At 45.3% G+C, this 18,783-nt stretch overlaps 1 protein-coding gene across 1 annotated transcript in view; it reads left to right on the forward strand.

The window, feature by feature from the left end:
- Nucleotides 1-18,783, forward strand: part of Stk32b (serine/threonine kinase 32B) — a 231,787-nt gene that overhangs the window by 133,635 nt on the left and 79,369 nt on the right. The window contains exon 4 of the mRNA XM_075943713.1: nt 12,109-12,282. Within this exon, the coding sequence (XP_075799828.1) occupies nt 12,109-12,282 (174 nt within the window). The remainder of the gene's footprint in view (nt 1-12,108; nt 12,283-18,783) is intronic.

The raw sequence follows: 18,783 nt of genomic DNA on the forward strand, positions 1-18,783 counted from the left end.
GGTGATTCACACTGGGTCTGGCTAGATCTGGGTCCCTGGTGAGATAAAGGCAGGGCCCAAACCTCAAGAGTCAAGGAAGCCTCAGGAAAGGTGTGGATTCTGCCAGCGAACCCCCGCACACCCCAAATCTTAGGGAGATCTGCTCTCACTGTGGCTCCAAAGCATCTCCTCACCAAACAAAAGTGAGAACATGTCAGCCTCATCCTCATTGTTGACATCCTAGGTTGTCAGCATCATTTGATCAAGATCTAATCCTCTTAAAAAGTGGGCAGTGGTCTCCTGGATGATCCGAGCTCGGGTTCTAGAATCCACTTTAGGAGGTTCACAACTGTCTATGACTTCCCTCCAGGAGGACCTGATGCTTTTCATCTCTGTGAGCACCCGCACAGACACAAACAGAGATGCAGACACTCTCACAACTACACACAATTAAAAATGAAGTCAATCTTTTATAAAAGGAAACAAGAATTGTGCAGACCTGTTAAGATGCACACACTTCCTTGGGGAGTTCAGCTGGGGCCCTCCCATCAGCACTCTGTCCTGTCACACCAGCTCTCATTCTAGACTATTCCCTGGGATGCAGCGTGATGACAAGGTTGGATGTTCCCAGGGTCTCCTGTCAGGTCTGAGGGAGCTCAGATGAAAGGCTTGCAAAGCTTCCTGCAGCATCTTAGAGAGAAGAAAACCACTGGGCTGAAACACAGGCAGGTGCTTTCTTGGGTTTTGGTGGAACTATAATTGTCTTTTTTGTTTTTTTTTTTTATTTAAACATCACACATTACCAAATGTTCTAGAATCTTCCTGGTTGTTTTTCCTAACAGTGTCATTTGTTGCCGCTATTACAGTCTTGTTTTTAGAAAGGGAAATACCTCCAGACTCGTGAAGCATGCACCAAGTCGTAGCTGCACATAGGGTCTTTGGTCTTCCCTTAGTGTTCTCCAAACACCCAGCCCCATCTCCTCCCCCAGCACCAAACTTTGTGAGTACAAAGCCACTGGGTTTTGTCACTGTCCTGCTAAATAGACTGGATTACAGGATAACCCATGAGTAAATGCTGAATGCCACTTAACGACCGGTTCCTGTGTTAGAAGCTGATCTGGGAACCCAAGAAAATGACCACACAATCCAAAGTATTTTAGCCAGGCGAAGTTTTACTTCTGCTGACAGGCACACACCCTGGAGTCTTACTGGGTTATTCCTAATACAGAAGTGCCCTATGCCTCGGTCGGAGTGGTCAGAGGTTGCCCTCCCATTCCTTTTCCCTTTTATTAATGTAAGGGTGTTTGTCTTCTTTTATGTCTGTGTACATTTGTGCCTGGTGCCTGTGGAGGCCAAAGGAGGGTGTCTGATATTCTAGAACTGAACAGTTGGTTGTGAGCTACCGTGTGGGTGCTGGGAATCGAACCTTGGCCCTCTAACAGAGTAGCTAGTGCTCTTAATACTTAGCCATTTCTCCAGGCCCTGGCCTCACATTCTTACCCAGGTGGCTGATCGGAACAGGGTAGCTGATAAGCAAAGGGCAACTTTCGAGCAGGGTGCGACCGTGAGCACCTTGTACTCTGATCTCGAGACATGCTGATGCTGGAGGGATTTGAATGGCTGCCAAGAAGCTTCTTCTATTATTTAAAATATTTTATTTTATTTTATTTTGATGTGGGAGTGTCATATATCAATCTGTTGATTTCATTGGTTAAAGCAATAAAGAAACTGCTTGGCCCTCATTGGTTAGAACATAGGTGGGAGGAGTAAACAGAACAAAATGCTGGGAGGAAGAGGAAGTGAGCTCAGAAACCATGCAGCTCCTCGCAGAGACGCCATGCTTCGCTCTCCCAGGCAGACACATGCGATGAAGCTCTGACCCAGGATGGACGTAGGCTAGAATCTTCCCGGTAAGTGCACCTAGCTGTGCTACATAGAATATTAGAAATGGGCTAATCCAGGTGCGAGAGTTAGCCTAGAAGAGGCTAGATAGAAATGGGCCAAGCAGTGTTTAAAAGAATACAGTTTCTGTGTAATTATTTCGGGGCATAGAGCTAGCCATGTGGGCGGCCAGGGTGCTGCGGACACAGCCCCACCGCTCCATATTACTACATTATTTAACCCTTTGATAGAGAAGTCAGTCCTTTCCGCACAGCCACAGAACAGGCATGGCTGAGGTTGGAGCATGCACGAATTTTGTCTCTTGTAGTTTGTTCTCCCCTAACTGAGCAACGCTGCCCCTTGAGCTGTGATAGGCAGAACTTGGATAGCACTGGGCGACTTGGGAAACACAGTTGGCAGGGCTTCTGACTCTACAGGTCTAGGATGAGACTTGACACTTGGTGTTTCTGACAGGTCCCCACAGGTTTCTGAGGTAGTGAGGTGGGGGTCTCCCTTTAAGAGCATCCTAGTCTGCACACCTCTCAGCTAAATTACGAACACCAAGATGGAAAGAAGTCTGAGCAACCCATGTTTTTAACCGATCTTTAATTAAGACACTTGCAAACCTTTATGAACTTCCAGAGCTCTGATCCCATGACACCCAGGGCTCTCGGCCTGGGGCACCTTGTCCAGCATCCTTGCAGGCCTCCTGTCCGATAAGCCCACAGCAACACTTCTTTGATCTTGATAGCAATTATGTATTTCACTTTGGAGGTGATGCTAATCTTTGTTGGATATTTTGATCCAGGAACACGGCACAGGCTTTGTGCGCTTAAGTCTTTTCAGACGTCCATCACACATTGCTCATTTTCTGCAGACTGCACCGATGGCTCTTATTACGTTTCCGTCTAGCATTTCTGCCGCTCTAGTGGGACTTTAAATAGTAACGCTTTCTTTGGAAATTTTTGACTTCTACATGTTTTGTTGTTAGAAACAGCAAAAAGTGTGTGTGTGTGTGTGTGTGTGTGTGTGTGTGTGTGTGTGTAGCCTCTATTTTCAGATGTTATGATTATTTACATTAGAATCTAATATCTCTGCGATACGTGAATTTATGGAAACCATACATATAATATTTATTGCATGCCTATACCCATTAATAACTGTGCTGTCTGAACACAGCAACCATTTTATCTGTTTCCAATCTGTATACCTTTTTCCTGATTTACTGCAGCGCCTAATTTCTAGCAGGCTGTTGAATAATGTTGAAAGTAAACATTTTAGGGGGAAAGCGTTCAGCCTCTCACCACTAGAAGCATAAGAAGAACCAGCTGTTTTCTTTAGATGTAGTTATAGTATTGAAGACGTTCCCCTCCCTCCCTGCATAAACAAAGGAAGAAAAGAGGCAATTACACCTCAAACCAGAAAATGAGAAAAACATATGGAACACTTTCAAGAATAGAAATATTTGACCACAAAACAAAAAGTAATTTGAAATAATTAAATCATACAACAGTTACTCTCTAATGGCAAAGGCATAGGAAATATCCGAAATTAGCAATGTCGGTGAATATACTTCTCAGTAGTTAGAGGAGAAAGAAACAACAAAGCAAGTTAGGAAATGCCTCCATATCAAAGATAGGACAGAAATTAATTAAGCAGAAAATGCATAATTAGTAAAGAAAATAAATAGAGCTGACGGATTCCTAAAAAGATAAGCCAACAGCTAGAGACTGGGCAAGAAAGGAGCGAGCAACACACGAATTATCAAACCTGAAATGAGCCAAGAAGCATTGCTGCCAGAAATAACAGGACCACAAGAAAATGACTTGAACCATTTTATGCCCCCAAATTACAAAACTTACACAAATTAGGCAAACTGACAAAAATATATAAAACAATAAATATTGTACAAGAGGAACAAAAAATCAGAATAGGTTTCAGTCAGGGAAAATCTCATTCCTAACAAAATTGCAGCAATCCAAAAGCAACCCTTCGGACAGCCAGATGGTTGAGCATTCACGGGTGCAGCTTCCCTGCCATATAAAGAAGGCCCAGTCTTGAAGCACATGTCCTGGTCCTCCGGCTTTTAGATGAACCCTGACAATACCAGTTAGCATGCCAATGTGCATAGAGGGACTCTCAAGGGCCCCAGCCCTGAATGAAAAGCAATAGACAATTAATGACTGCTCTGAGAGGGAGAACTGGTCTTCTGGAGGGATGAACCCCTGATTGTTTAGCCAATGCCAAGTGCTCATCCCTTATACACATATAACAAGCAATATTAAATAGACCCATCAAATAGTGTGTGTGTGTGTGTGTGTGTGTGTGTGTGTGTGTGTGTGTGTGGAGAGAGAGAGAGAGAGAGAGAGAGAGAGAGAGAGAGAGAGAGAGAGAGAGAAGCAGGAAGAGAAGGGGAAGGTGACATTCCAGCTGAGACCCAGAGTGGCCCCACCCACATTCAGGGTAGGTCCTCCTTCCCCAATCAATCCTCTCTGGCAACGCTCCCAAGAACACCACACACGCCTACCTCTTAGGTGATTTTAAAAATTGTGCAGCGGAGAAAAGCCAATATCCATCACAAAAACAACTAGTGAGACAAAGCGGAAGCCCTGTTGGGGTGACTGTGTTTGTTGTGGGAAACAGAAACACCCAATAGCTGAATCTGTAGATGGTTTTATTTTTTTTGTGTGGTTTCAGAAGCTCATGCTGTTATTTATTTATTTATTTATTTATTTATTAAAGATTTCTGCCTCCTCCCCTCCACCGCCTCCCATAACCCTCCCCCTCCCCCAATCAAGTCCCCCTCCCTCATCAGCCCGAAGAGCAGTCCGGGTTCCCTGCCTTGTGGGAAGTCCAAGGACCTCCCACCTCCTTTCAGGTCTAGTAAGGTGAGCATCCAAACTGCCTAGGTTCCCACAAAGCCAGTACGTGCAGTAGGATCAAAACCCAGTGATCCTGTAGATGGTTTTAGATTGGGAAAGAATGCCAGAAAGAAAAGCCTGGAGTGGCTTGGAATTGTAGGTATCAGGACAGTCTAACGTGGAGATGTGAGGCCCTTCAGAGTGGTTCTGTGAGGTAAGATAAAGGGATGGAAGAAAAGATATGAAGGCAGGGCAGAGAGATTTTCAGGCAAACATCCAGCAGATACAACAATCTCAAGTCTAGAACAGAAAGGGGAAAAATGGAATATGCCACCATGCCGGGAGTAGGATAAATGAAATCAAGAGAGGCTGCAGGCTGATCTGTGGGGTGTCATAACCACCTTGGGGAATCGTGACTTTATTCAGGGTGTCCTGGGAAGTTCCTGGGGTGTCTGACTGGTGCGTTGCTCTGTTAGGCTAAGCCGTGTGAAATCGCCACTTCTACACTGGCAGTTGCAAACGGCTCAACCCTCCTCGTAGCGAACAGTACATTTTCCACTGGTGTTTACGTGGGGCATTCTGTTTACAACGCTGGAGCAGAACACATTATTTTTAACAAGAAGATGTCAAGCAAGTCTCAAATTACATTCAAAATCAAACTAGTGATATGTCAGAACCAAGTGAAACCGTCAATTTGAAAAGTCACATTAAATGCGTATTGCCAAGGGGGTTGTGGGTCTTAGAACGGATGGAAGGGCTGCCACGTGGCCACAAACTCCCAAACATCGTCACTGCCAGTGTTTCATTCTGAGGGTGGAATGGTTCAAGCATCTTCTATTTAAAATGTAGCCCTCTGGCCTCTTGTGTTTACATTGCACCATTTTATTATATTTTGAGGTTATAATACTATATTTCACTTTAAAAACTTGACGCATTTGGATTGATGAGAAATCGGCTGATTTTTTTTTCCATTTAAAAATGATAAGAAATCTATTCTTGATTCTTTTATTTTCCAGTACTAGGACTTGAACCCAGGGCCTCACTCATGCTAGGTAAGCACTCTGCCACTGAGCTATGTCCCCAGCACCCCACTTTGTTACCTTTGAGACAGGGTCTCCCCAAGTCTGGCATTGACTGACTCACTCTGGAACCCAAGCAGACCTTCAGTTTGCAATCCTCCTGCATCAGCCTCCTAGGTAGCTTGGATTCTAAGTCCGTGTCACTGAGTTCATCTTGGGATGGTGTTTTCATAGAGAATGAGTGGTTTTCAGAGCAGGTCTCCGTTGTTAAACAGAGGCGCTAATATCCCAGGTGAGCCAGGGGATGGGAAGCATAGCTCTAGACCAGAAAGGCATAGCTGTATAGTGGAGGAGGGGTCTGTGGGTGATGTGAAGAGCTTTGAAAACATTGCCAGTTGAAGAAGGATGCTTAAAAGAAATCCCACACTAGCTCAGAACTGAGTATAATAGAGGGTTATTTATTTAGGGGTAGACACATAGGTCACAATCCTTTGCTGGAACGGGGAACAACAACCGAATCCCACAGCCAGAAAAGAGGCCCTGCTTTACATAGGCATAAATAGTATAAGAGGCCACGCCCAAGTGGGTGGGTAACTTAAAGGCTATTGGCAGTAGGAATTCCTACAGCAGCCAGTGAAAGGAGTCCACAGGAGAGAAGCCCTTAAGGAAAGATGAGAGAAATGGGGCGAGTTTTTCAGCTGTCTTGCTGTTATGTGCAAATTAGGAATAAGGACATTGACATGGAGGAGTGGCAACGCTAACCAGAGTCCACTATGCAAGGAACTCAAAGACCCCTGGCCTCCAGAAAAGACGCTGGGAAGCATCAGAGCGGTCTGATATTCAGGAGACACTAGTGTGAGGGTCACCATCTCATCCCTTCCCACCTTTGGACTCAGAGAGCTCCCTCTCAGGAGAAAGCAAGGTACAGATTTCTTTTGCAATTCGGTCCAGGAGGAGCACAGCTACCCCGACCCGCATGCCCACATGCTTTCTTATTTCTTTGCTTTTACTTTAGAGACAGGGTTTCGCCATGTAACCCTGGCTACCTTGGAACTCACTGTGTAGACCAGCTTCCATCTCCTGAGTGGAATGCTGGGATTAAGATGTGCCCACCAAGCCGGGCGGTGGTGGTGCACGCCTTTAATCCCAGCACTCGGGAGGTAGAGGCAGGCGGATCTCTGTGAGTTGGAGACCAGCCTGGTCTACAAGAGCTAGTTCCAGGACAGGCTCCAAAACCACAGAGAAACCCTGTCTCGAAAAAAAAAAAAAAAAAAAAAGATGTGCCCACCATGCCTAGCCTCACTTCCCTTTTAGCAACCCCCCTCTCCTTCTTACTTACTTATCCTATGTCAGCTGCAAAGAGCCTCTGGAAGCCCGGGGGCTCTAAGTTAAAACCCTAAGATCACTGTGGCACAGGAACATCTGCCAAAGGTCCCCAGTTAGCCGTGGACACCGTAGACAGTGGGGGCTGTGCACTTGTAGACACCTTAGCCTCTTTGCAAAGTTCCTTATGCTCTAGCTGCTTTGGTTTGGAGAGCTAGGTGGTGCGCATGCTCCCCACCCCCCACCCCCCATGCAGAACATGGCTGACCAGCTCCAGCTGACTTCCTGAGACAGGAGATAGGAACCAGCTTCCTGTAGAGATTAATGACAGCCATCGTGTCTGAGTGACGACTCTGTGGTTCAAGTCAAATTCAAGCAAGCAAACCTGTTTGTTATTGTGGAGGTTATTAAAAATGTTATTAAAGATGTCTGTGTATCAAGCTCAATGCAGGCTTTATAAGCTTCTCGTACGTGTACAATGAGAGCTGACAGACAGCCTGACATCCCATTATTGGATTTCTGTCACAGACAAGACTATTTTTAGGTCCTTCCATGCAGGACTTTAGATAGCCAGGAATCACTGGGTCTGAGGGCAGTGGGTGAGGCCGCCCCTCCATCTGCCCCTAAGAGGAGGTGTTGGATATGAGCTGACCCAAGACAGCGCCCAGGGCTTCACTCTTGCTGACGATGTGTAGTAATGATACGGGCTGGGGGAGCCTTTGAGACCTGGATTGCTCTGGCTGCTGCCGTTTCTTGGTGGCCATCCTCAGAGTCCCCTCCAGGCCTCAGGAAGAAAACTATGGAAAGATGTGTTGCAGGTGGCTCGGGGGTCTTCCCGTTGGTGGACATCTGGATTCCTTGCAGTGGCCCCTGTCCCTCCCACACTCTGCCTGTTATTAAAAGCATTCTTTCTGTGGCACGATCACTGGATCTCAGCCCTGGACGAGGGAGAGGTAGGTTTGGTTGCTCACTGAGTAAGTGAGACTGCCGGACTTAGATTTTATCTTTGGCTTTTTCTCTGGAAGCCCTTCTCTGGTTTCCTCCTGGGCTTTTGCCATGCCTCTTAGCTGGCTGACTTTGGGTTCATAAGCAACGCCTGGGTTGGTGATGGGGAGCATGGCACATGTGACCTAGTGACCTAGGACTTTCAGGCCTTTCTTGGCCTTGGGGTGTGTCCTCTGGAAATGTGTAGATACCAGTGGCTGTGTCCATGTCTAACGGCCGTGAGTGTGGAAGGATGATCTGTGTCTTTAAGAGCAGGTAAAATGCAGAGATGGGACAGGTCTGACAGATGCAGGAGAGTATCCATGTGCTGTCCCCATAGAGAGTCCAGTTCTAGAGACTCCATGGAGACCTGCCTCCTAGAGGGCTTACTCGGCTCTAACACGGACTTACCAGCAGCTCAGGAAATGGCGGTTGTACAAGAATCCACTCCACTCCAGGGGGCAGGTGCTGGCCTGAAAGACCGCAGGCAGGACATAGACAGGTGCAGATGGTCCCGGAAATGGTGACGGAGTGGAGGATGGTGCCAAGCAAGGCTTCTACTTTTCCCAGTTGCGCTCACTGCCAGGTCACCCCCGCCTCCCGAGCTGAGCGGGAAAACGGTGGGGAGATGCTAGGGAAGTCGCTCACACTGGTGCAGGCGTGTGGCTTCTGTGTGAAGAAGAACGCATCAAGCGGGGCGGGTTCCTGTAGGCAGCGGCAGGGACAGCACGGTCTGCACCTGACACAGACCTTTCCCCCCACTCCTTCTCTCTGCACCAGGCCAGCCTGAACTATTGTTATGGCAGAATGCAAAGCAGTCACACAACTCATAAGAGAAAGCTTCCTCCAGAGCACGTGTGAGCCCCAGCCCGTGGTTCCCAGCCTCAGCACTATGGTCATGGTCAGAGACAGGCAGTTCTCTGTGATGGGAGCGGAGCTCACAGATTGCATGACCCATGCCAGGCTACGGCTGTCAAATGGAACGGAATCATCTCAGTCAAACTCAGTAGGAGCCATTTCCATCTGGTTTCTGTACTAAGAAAAACACATGCCGTTCGTTGTCCATTTCAAGATAGTCAGAAGAGGCTATTTCTGCTTCTCACACAGAAACGCAGACGTTCACAGTGACAGACATGCAAATGCCCTGATTTGATCATTGTACATTGTCAAATATCACACTGTAGCCTGTGAGTGAAGTTACAGTTTAGCAAAAAAATATACGCTTGTCCTAAACAGTTTGTCTATTTCCCTGTCAACTGTGAGTTAAGACACGGTCCATGTTTCTCTGTGCTCTGGGGAGGCTTCATGCATTTTACGTCCAAGCAGAAAAGACCTTTGGGCATGAATTAGGGGTGGTTTGTCTACCTCTTTTTCTTAAATTTCTTTTTAATTTTTAAAAATGATGTTATGAGTGTACTGCCTGCGTGCATGGCTGTGTGCTGTGTCTGCAATACCCACAGAAGCCAGAAGAGGGCACCAGATTCCTGGAACCGGAATTACAGTTGTTAATGGTCACGTGGGTGCTGGGAATTGAGTGGAGGGTCTCCTAACTGCTGAGTCACCTCCCCAGCCCCCACTTTCTTAAGTTTCTCATTTGTTCTTTGGTTTTTTTTAATTTTTAATTTTGTGCTGTGAATTTTATAAGTCATTTGCTCCTTTTAGGAGCAAAGTGGGGAAAATTAATATATTTAAAAATAATAATCAACTAGTAACTATGACAATGGCTCAGCTGACAAGAACACTTGTTGTGTAAGCATGAGAGCCTGAGCGCAATCCCCAGAAACAACGTAAAAACTCCAGATGTGGTGGTACACACTTGTAATCTCAGCACTGGGGAGTGGAGAGTGGGGATTCCTGGGACTTGCTGTCTAGCCTAACCAGCAAGCTTCAGAATAATGAAAGACCGAGATAGATAGCACCTGAGGAAGAACACCTAAGACTGATCTCTAGTTTTCATACATATGTGCACACATAGTGACAAACATTGCATTCTTCACACGGGCCAGCTCAGGAGTCCGGCCAGGATTAGCAATGTCCTTACACCTCCCGCTTCTCTCCCTGCTCGGAGGAGAACCTAATCATCCAGACTTATGAGAAGGTCAGCGTCACTGTGTGAGAGCACACCCTCTCATCTGGTGCCCCCGTCATTGCCATGACAAGATGCAGCACTGGGACGAGAGCATAATTGCCATTCTAGTGCGAGGAGCAGCAAGAAAGAGAATGACACAGAGCCACAGGATAGCACAAAGCAGAGACTGATACAAGGTCACTCTCTGTTCTCAGCAGAAACTTTGAGTCTCCTTGGGGGAAGCAGGGTCTGTGCCCCGGAGCAAAATACAGATCTGTAGCCAGAAACGGCCCGAGCTTGAATTATTGCTTAAGTGATGCTCTCTTTGTATTTCAGCTGTCTCCTTCAGAATCTGTCCCCATCTGCATGTTTCCCACAGAAAACTAACATCACTTCTCCTGAGGATTCTGATAGAATGTTTAATGAGATCCCTTTGATGGCCAGCAGTGAGTGGACAGCGCAAGGTCTGGGGCGCACTGGCCACTAATGTGATGCTCCACGGTCCATCATCTCCTAGAATACAAACTGAATTTACATAGAAAACATGCTTTCCTCTTTAGGCTTCTAAGGTCTTCCACACAGTAGCAGATACACACACACACACACACACACACACACACACACACACACAGAGTCAGATATCTCTTCCAGTTCTGCTTGGTGTGAACATGTTCCTGAAACTCTCGTGTTAAAAGTTTAATTCTCAAAGTCATATGTGGATGGTATTCACAAGCCGGGCCTCAAAGGTTAAATGAGTTTGTGGAAACAGTCACTATGATGGTATTAGTGGCTTTACAAGAAGAGGGGACATGATAGTTGTTAACCATCCCTAAACCTATTGGCTAGGGGACATGATAGCTGTTAACCAAGCTCTAAACCTATTGGCTTAGGGTAGTCTATCATGCCTCATGCCCTGAGGCCATCTCTGAAGGAACGTAAGCATTTCCACATCGTATGTTCTGGCTCCTCTATCCTTGTGTTTAAAAATAAGTTCAACAAGTTTTCTTTAGGTTCAAAGATAAAATTAAATACCATGTCAAGACCGAAAGTCTTTAGAAACACCAAGATACTTTCCGCTCACATTCTGTGGGCAGCTGGGCCTCACTGAGTTCTTCTACTCTCTGTGGGGTTGGCGGGAGCTTCCTCACACCCAGGGAGGCTCATACATGGCTGGTCTTGGCGCTAGCTGTCAATGGGAACCTGGCTGCGATCACTGGCTAGTGAACATTAGGTTAGGGTCTGGCCAAATTCCAAGCGCCAGGAGCCAAAGCTGCCAGTTACCTTAAATGCCTGGACTTGAGTCGTAGAGTATCACTGTGCTCAGGGGTTCTGGGAATGATCTCCCTCTGGGGAGCAGCAGTATGTGCAGAAGATGTGGGGATTTCTGGGGAGGAGGACTCCTCTTTGGAGCTGGGGACCACCAATCCCGACAGAGTGTGTTAATCAGTTTCCCACTGCTGTGGCAATATGCCTGCACAGATCAGCTTTAAAGAAGAAAGGCTCGTTATTAGTCCAGTGTTTCAGAGACCAGTCTGTGGTTTCAACGCTGTTTTAGTAACATAACATTTCTTCCGTTAGGCTACACCTCCTAAAGTTCCACCACCTTCCAGTCATGCCCCAGGCTAGCCACCAAGCCTCCAACACATGGCCCTTTGGGGAACCTCCCAGATACATGCTATACCAGTGTGGGGTTAAAGCCTAGCTAAAGCCAGCTGTGTTTGCATAGGAGAGTCCAGCCAGTTAAGAGGTTGTCTGTCCAGACGGAGATTAACGTTGGGTCTCAAACTTGCCTCGGTGAAGAAATGAAGTGGCTCCACAGTGCAGAGGCAATGTGGGATTGGAAAACCTTCTGTCTGCTGAGTTCCCATAGCAATGTGCCTTAGACAGTTTCTGCATCCTTCTGGGCCCCAGTCTGCTTAGCTGTAAAATGGAGTCGGACCTAAGGCCATTAGAGATGCCTCCAGCCCTAACCTGCATCCCTCTGTGTTCCTAGGTACTCCTTCCAGGATGAAGAAGACATGTTCATGGTGGTGGACCTGCTGCTGGGCGGGGACCTGCGCTACCACCTGCAGCAGAATGTGCACTTCACAGAGAGCGCTGTGAAGCTGTACATCTGTGAGCTGGCCCTGGCTCTGGAGTACCTGCAGAGGTACCACATCATCCACAGGTAATACTGCGGGTAGGAGGAAGGGATGCTGATGGGAAGCAATGGTAGAAGAAACTTGTCCTGGTGTTGCTTAGAAGCTGCAGTGCGTTGGGGACAGCAAAAGGCTGAATAGCTTTGATACTGCCTTTACATTCTCAGCAGACGGCAGACCACAATGTTGCCCGAGTGGAGATGGACCATGGCGCTGCCTGTCCACCATTCTGTAGCTGTCTTGGTTTCTCTGTCCCAAGGTGTTTGGCGGTGATTTCAGAGTAATGTGACTGAGCTTAAAGGAGAGATTGTGACATCAGTGGTTTCCTGGGACACCTCAGAATCTAGCTCTGAGTCCTTAGGCCCCTCTCACTCCATATCAGTTCCCAGCTGGGATGTATCACAGAAGGGACTGTCAGACACCCAGGAAGACTACTCCAAACAATCAGATGGAAAAAAGGATGAATAAATGGGCTCTATGGGCATCGGATCAGCAGGGACGTGGCATTGCCCTCGTTGGGAGTCAGAGCGATGATTCCTTTGCCATCAGTGCTGCGTGTTGTAGAGACTTTCTTCCTCTCGGGCAGTCAGTGCTGGTCTTGGACTTCAGGTAAAAGCTTGGCATTTCTGCCTTTGTGGGGAACCTTAGTCTTCCTGCCTGTCCCCAGTCCCCCCTCAGTGAGGTGTGAGTTTGTCTGCAGCAGCGGCAGTTCCAGGAGGGGCTCAGGAAAGCAGTGACTGGATTCGTGATATCTTCTTAGGACCACAGGGAGGAACTGAAGGGGGGGCTTTAAATGTGGTCACCTGTGGTCACACTGTGTCTTTGTGATCCTTCTCTTATCTAGGAAGTCTTAGTTAAAAACCTGGCAAAGGCAAGGACTTAGACTTCTTGGTCATGAAGGCAGATTACACACATATACCCCACCCGCCCACAGGACCCCCACCCTAATTCATTCACACACATCTCTCTACCCTCTACATTTTCTCAATTTTAAAATCCCAATTAAATGACAGAAAGGAAGGGTTTTTTGTTGTTTTGTTTGTTTTTTAATTGACAAATTCATAAGGATGGAGAAAACTGAATGAGGCCATCACAAGACACTAGGGAATCCGGAATATGTGGATGGGTAAATGACACAGGACAGCAGACTTTAAAAAAAATAGCTGTAATTCTCAGGGAGTCAAAACTGCTAGACACTACAGAATCCCCACAATGCTCAGCAATACACAGCAGTTTCTGTGGAAGGAGGAAACGGGGTAAAGGCTAAAACAAAAGGCAGTGGCTGGTGACCTCCAGGAAGTACTGAGGATCAGGCAGCCTTGGTGTTGCCCAGTTGCCCCCACTCCGGGCAGGCCGCAAACTGAAGGAGAGTCTCAAGAAGAGAGTAGCAGGGAGGGGCTGGGTTGATGCACAGGGCCCTAGCTAGATGCAGTCCTGTCGTTATAGGGCAGCAGGCTCACCTTGATGTACACCAAATGCTGAAGGAGAATTCTGCCTGTCCAGTGGCGACAGCCAGGTGCTGCTCTTCATTCCCCAAGCAGGAAACACCGGGGACTTTCGGTGGGAATGGATTGAGCCAGGAGAGATAGTGAGCTCAGAGGTTGGGACTTTCGGTGGGAATGGATTGAGCCAGGAGAGAGAGTGAGCTCAGAGGTTGCCTGGGACACCTTAGACTCTATTTTAGAGTCCATAAGCCCCACCCAGTGCTTATCATCACCCAACTGGCTCTTGACAAGGAAGGGCTATCAGGTGACGGGGAAAATCTTCCAGCATTACAGTCTGAATGTCAAATGGAAGTCCCCTGAGATGGCTGACTAGATAAAGACACTTTCTGCTAACAGGACAATTTGAGTTCAATTTCAGGGACCTACAGGGTATAAGGAGAAAACCAACTCACGCATGTGTGCGCGCGTGCGCACACACACACACACACACACACACACACACCTAAATACAATTTAAAAGAAAAATAACCAAATAGGGAGAAGTTAGAGATAAACAGGGGTGGGCAGTCTAAAAACATCAAAATAACTATAACCAGTATTCCAGATAATAGAATTTTTTTCCATGTGCTTTTTATTTTAATTCAGAGGCATTTAGTAAAGTCTCTGGAATTGAGTTGGTAAGAAAATAAGAAATTTATTTTTTAGAATTCAATAATTTAAAAAAGTAAGGCAGTTCTTCACTCTAGGGACCGCCTAGGGGCAGTATCCACAGGCACCTGGGCTTACTTCACGCTCATTTCTGCACTGCCTCTTCAGAATCACCCGAGAAGTGAGCTAACTTAAATACAGCACTCGTTTGAGGGCTGGTTGGTCTGCTCAGTGCGTAGGGTAGCTGCTGCCAGGCTGGATGGCCTGACTTCAGTCTCTAGGACCCACATGGGAAAAGGAGAGAATCAGCTCCCGAAAGTTCTCTGACCCCCCCCCACACACACACAATGCATGCCTATGTATGCATATATACACATGGCACCTGTAAGTAAAAAATAACATTGCCAGGTTCTGTGGCATATAACTTTGATCCCACTCAGGAGGCAGAAACAAGCAAATCTCTGAGTTCAAGGCCAACCTGGTTAACATAGCTAGCAAGGGCTTAGCCAGCCAGGGCTACAGAGTGAGACCCAGTCCCAAATATTACTAATACTAATTAAAACTAATACTAATGCTACTTCATCAAGGAAACAGGAAAGATGAGTGAAATAATAATTCCAATTGTCCTTTTTAATAAAAACCCAGAGTCAGATATTAGGGGGTGAAAGCTGAGAGATCAGAGAAGCAATGCAGCCACTAGAGAGACCTTTTACCCTACCGAATCCTCGGCTGAAGGGGCGATCCTGTCTCTACAAATCCTCAGACTGCATCCTCAGACTGCATCTGTCTCTATCAAACCTCAGACTGCATCTGAACTCCTGTCTCCTCCCCCTTATATTCCTCTCTCCACCCAGCCTTATTACTCCTGTCTCTACTTCCCTAGTGCTGGGATTAAAGATGTGAACCACCACCACCTGGCTCTGTTTCTATTTGAGACCGGATCAATCTAGTGTAGGACAAGAGTGGCCTTGAACGCAAAGAGATCTCTCTGTCTCTATCTCCAGAGTGCTGGGATTGAAGGTGTGTGCCACCACTTCCTGGCCTCTGTGGCTAACAAGTGGCTTAGCTCTGTACTCTGATCTTCAGACAAGCTTTATTTGTTAGATTACAAACAAAATATCACTAGAGTTCCCCTTTTTGTCTAAAACAAAACTATTATAAGAAAAACTATATACAATAAGTACAATAACTATAAACAATATATACAGGCAATACATATGTCAACAGTGTCTAGTCCATTTGCATTTGACAAATTGAGAGAAAATATTCCATTACCTATCCTACCTTGGTGAGTCCAAAGTCTTGTACTAATTTACTTTCTATTATAACTTGCATTAGCATCCAAATTGTCTTTTGATGTCTGTCAACCTTATACACTTTATATCTCTTTAGTGGGTTTCTTTTCTGAATCTGGTAAACAAGGGAAATTATAACTATCTAGTCTTAAACTCCCTCAGAGACGCAAAAAGGAAATAATATTAACTGAGTAAGCAGGACATGCAAGCAAGTCACTTCCAAAATTATGAGAAATGACATAAACAGCTGACTGCCTGGACAGTCACCCAAGGTTCCTCTGCAATGTTGGGGCTTCTATCTTTGGCCTACAGGTCTAGAAAATAGAATATTTTCAATGAAGCAGGATTTTTGAAGGATTGTCCTACCTTGTCTTGGCAAGGTTGTGCAGTCTCTTTCTTTTCTGTCCTGCTTGTTTGATTTGGACAGTATACTGTCAGCAGTCAAAGTAAGGGAACTCTCTTGACCAGTGGCTAACTTCTGCCACAAAGAACATAAAGTCCATATGGAGTTTCTTCAATGGCCATTTTCTTTTTTGAAATAAATTAGTGCTGCCAGGAGCAGACATGTCTTGTCATAAATAAAAGAACTTATGCTATTAAAACATCTTAAATGCCATATTATGTATATCTCAGAAGTGTTTGAAGACGACCTGTCTATTTAAAATATATGCTTGACCTTGAAAGCATACCTAATATGACTACAAGTTTGATTGTAATAGGTGAGTAATTACTGACTTGCATTTCATTAGTATCTTAAGTAGTTGTTAAAAAATAACTTGCAAGGCAGTGGTGGTGCATGCCTTTAATCCCAGTACTCAGGAGGCAGAGGTAGACAGATCTCCTCTGTGAGTTTGAGGCCAGCACGGTCTACATGAGCTAGTTCTAGGACAGGCACCAAAGCTACACAGAGAAACCCTATTCCAAAAAGCCATAAATAAATAAATAAATAACTTTCAAGGACTAGAAATTTGCATTACATTTTAAAATGAGCTGAATAGATGCAATACCTTAAACAAGAATAGAAATGTATTACAGTGTGTTCTAATAAAATTAATCTCAAATTTGTATCAATATACACAATTTGTATACAATATACAAAAGTCCAATCCAGTGTAAAATATTTAAAACTAGTAGTTACTTTTTAAAAGTAGATTCAATAATCTACCTTTTTATCTTATCTATATTCTTTTTTTATTCTTTTCATAGTAAGTTCAAAAATCTACCCACTTATCCTATCGTATCTGTATCTTCTTTTTTCTTTTCAAGACAAGAACCGCAAATCTAATATCCTTTGTTTAGCTTTTTTCTTGACCGTTACCAATAACAACTTGTAACCAAACCCCCTAAGCAATGATGAATATCCAAAACCCTCCTACCGCACCTCTTGGGAATGTGGGCATTGTATTCCTTTATTTTTATTTACTAGATTTTTTTTAAAAAAAAATACCAATCCAAATTTCCACTCCTTCCCCACTTCTCATTCCCTTCACACACCCTCCTACTCCACCCCCATCTAATCTTAAGAGAGGGTAAGGCACATTGCTTTGTGGAAGGTCCAAGACCCTCCCTACTATATCTAGGCTGAGCAAGGGATGCAGTGAAAGAGAATAGGATCTCAAAAAGCCAGTATATGCAGTAGAGATAAATCCCCAGTTCCACTGCCAGTGGCCCCTTAGTCTGTCCCAGCCATGCAACTGTCAACCACATTCAGAGGGACTAGTTTGGTCCTATGCTTGTTCCTTCTTAGTCCAGCTGGAGTTGGTGAGCTCCCATTAGCTCAGGTAAACTGTTTCAGTGGATGAACTCTTCATGGTCTTGACCTCTTTGCTCACATTCTCATTTCTTCCGCTCTTCAACTGGACCTTGGGAACTCAGTACAGTGGTCCAATATGGGTCTCTGCCTCTATTTTCATGTGTTGTTCGACAAAGGTTCTATGGTAATATTTAAGATAATCATCAGTATGACTACAGTGCAAGTCAAGATTGGGCCCCCTCTCCTCTATTGCTTAGGGTCTTAGGCGGGGTCATCCTTGTGGATTCCTGGGAATTTCTGTAGAGCCAGGTTTCTGCTAACCCTATAATGCCTCCCTCAACCAAGATATCTCTTTCCTTGCTCTCATCTCTGTCCTTCCTCCATCTCAACTATCCCATTCCCTCAAGTTCTCCTCAACCCTCCCCTTCTCTCCTTCTCTTCCCCTTCTACCCCTCCTTCTCCCCTTGCCCGCATGCTCCCAATTTTGTTAGGTGATCTTATCTGTTTGCAATTTCCAGGTGGATCTATATATTTTTTCTTTGGGTTCACCTTATTACTTAGCTTCTCTAGGATCATAATCTATAGGCTCAATGCCCTTTGTTTATAGCTAATATCCACTTATGAGTGAGTATATACCATATTCATCTTTTTGGGTCTGGGTTACCTCACTCAGGATAGTGTTTTCTAATTCCATCCATTTGCATACAAAATTCATGATGTCATTGTTTTTTACCTCTGAGTAGTACCCTAATGTGTTAATTGCCACATTTTTTTTATCCATTCTTCAGTTGAGGGGAATCTAGGTTGTTTCCAGGTTCTGGCTATTAAAAATAATGCTGCTATGAACATAGTTGAACAAATGATTTTTTAGTATAATTGAGCATCTTTTGGGTATATGTCCAAGAGTGGTATATTGCTGGATCCTGAGGTAGGTTGATGCCTAATTTTCTGAGAAACCACCATACTGATTTCCAAAGCAGTTGTACAAGTTTTCATTTCCAACAACAATGGATGAGTGTTCCCCTTCTCCAGCATAAGCTATCATTTGTGGTTTTGATCTTAGCTATTCTGACAGGTCTAAGATGGTATCTTAGGGTATTCTTAAATTTACTTCCTGCTATCTGGGGCTAATGGCATCTTTAGGGGATCCTGAAAAGAAAAATGTGGGTTAATTGACAAATCATGGGAGAGGTAATTGTATCATTTGTTGTCCAGTCTCTGCATAATGGGAAAGTGCAGGGCTTTCCTCAAGTCCCAGATAGAGTTGTCTGTGAGGCTGAACCATTTCAGCTAGTACCTTTAAGTTGTTCTGAGGAGTTTGTAGTCCAAAGCTCTCTTTAGGCAGTGTTTTTCAGCTTACTGCTGTTATCATAGTCCTGGAGGAATCCT

This window comes from Microtus pennsylvanicus, chromosome 12 (genome assembly GCF_037038515.1).
Source record: "Microtus pennsylvanicus isolate mMicPen1 chromosome 12, mMicPen1.hap1, whole genome shotgun sequence".
Classification (NCBI taxonomy): domain Eukaryota; kingdom Metazoa; phylum Chordata; class Mammalia; order Rodentia; family Cricetidae; genus Microtus; species Microtus pennsylvanicus.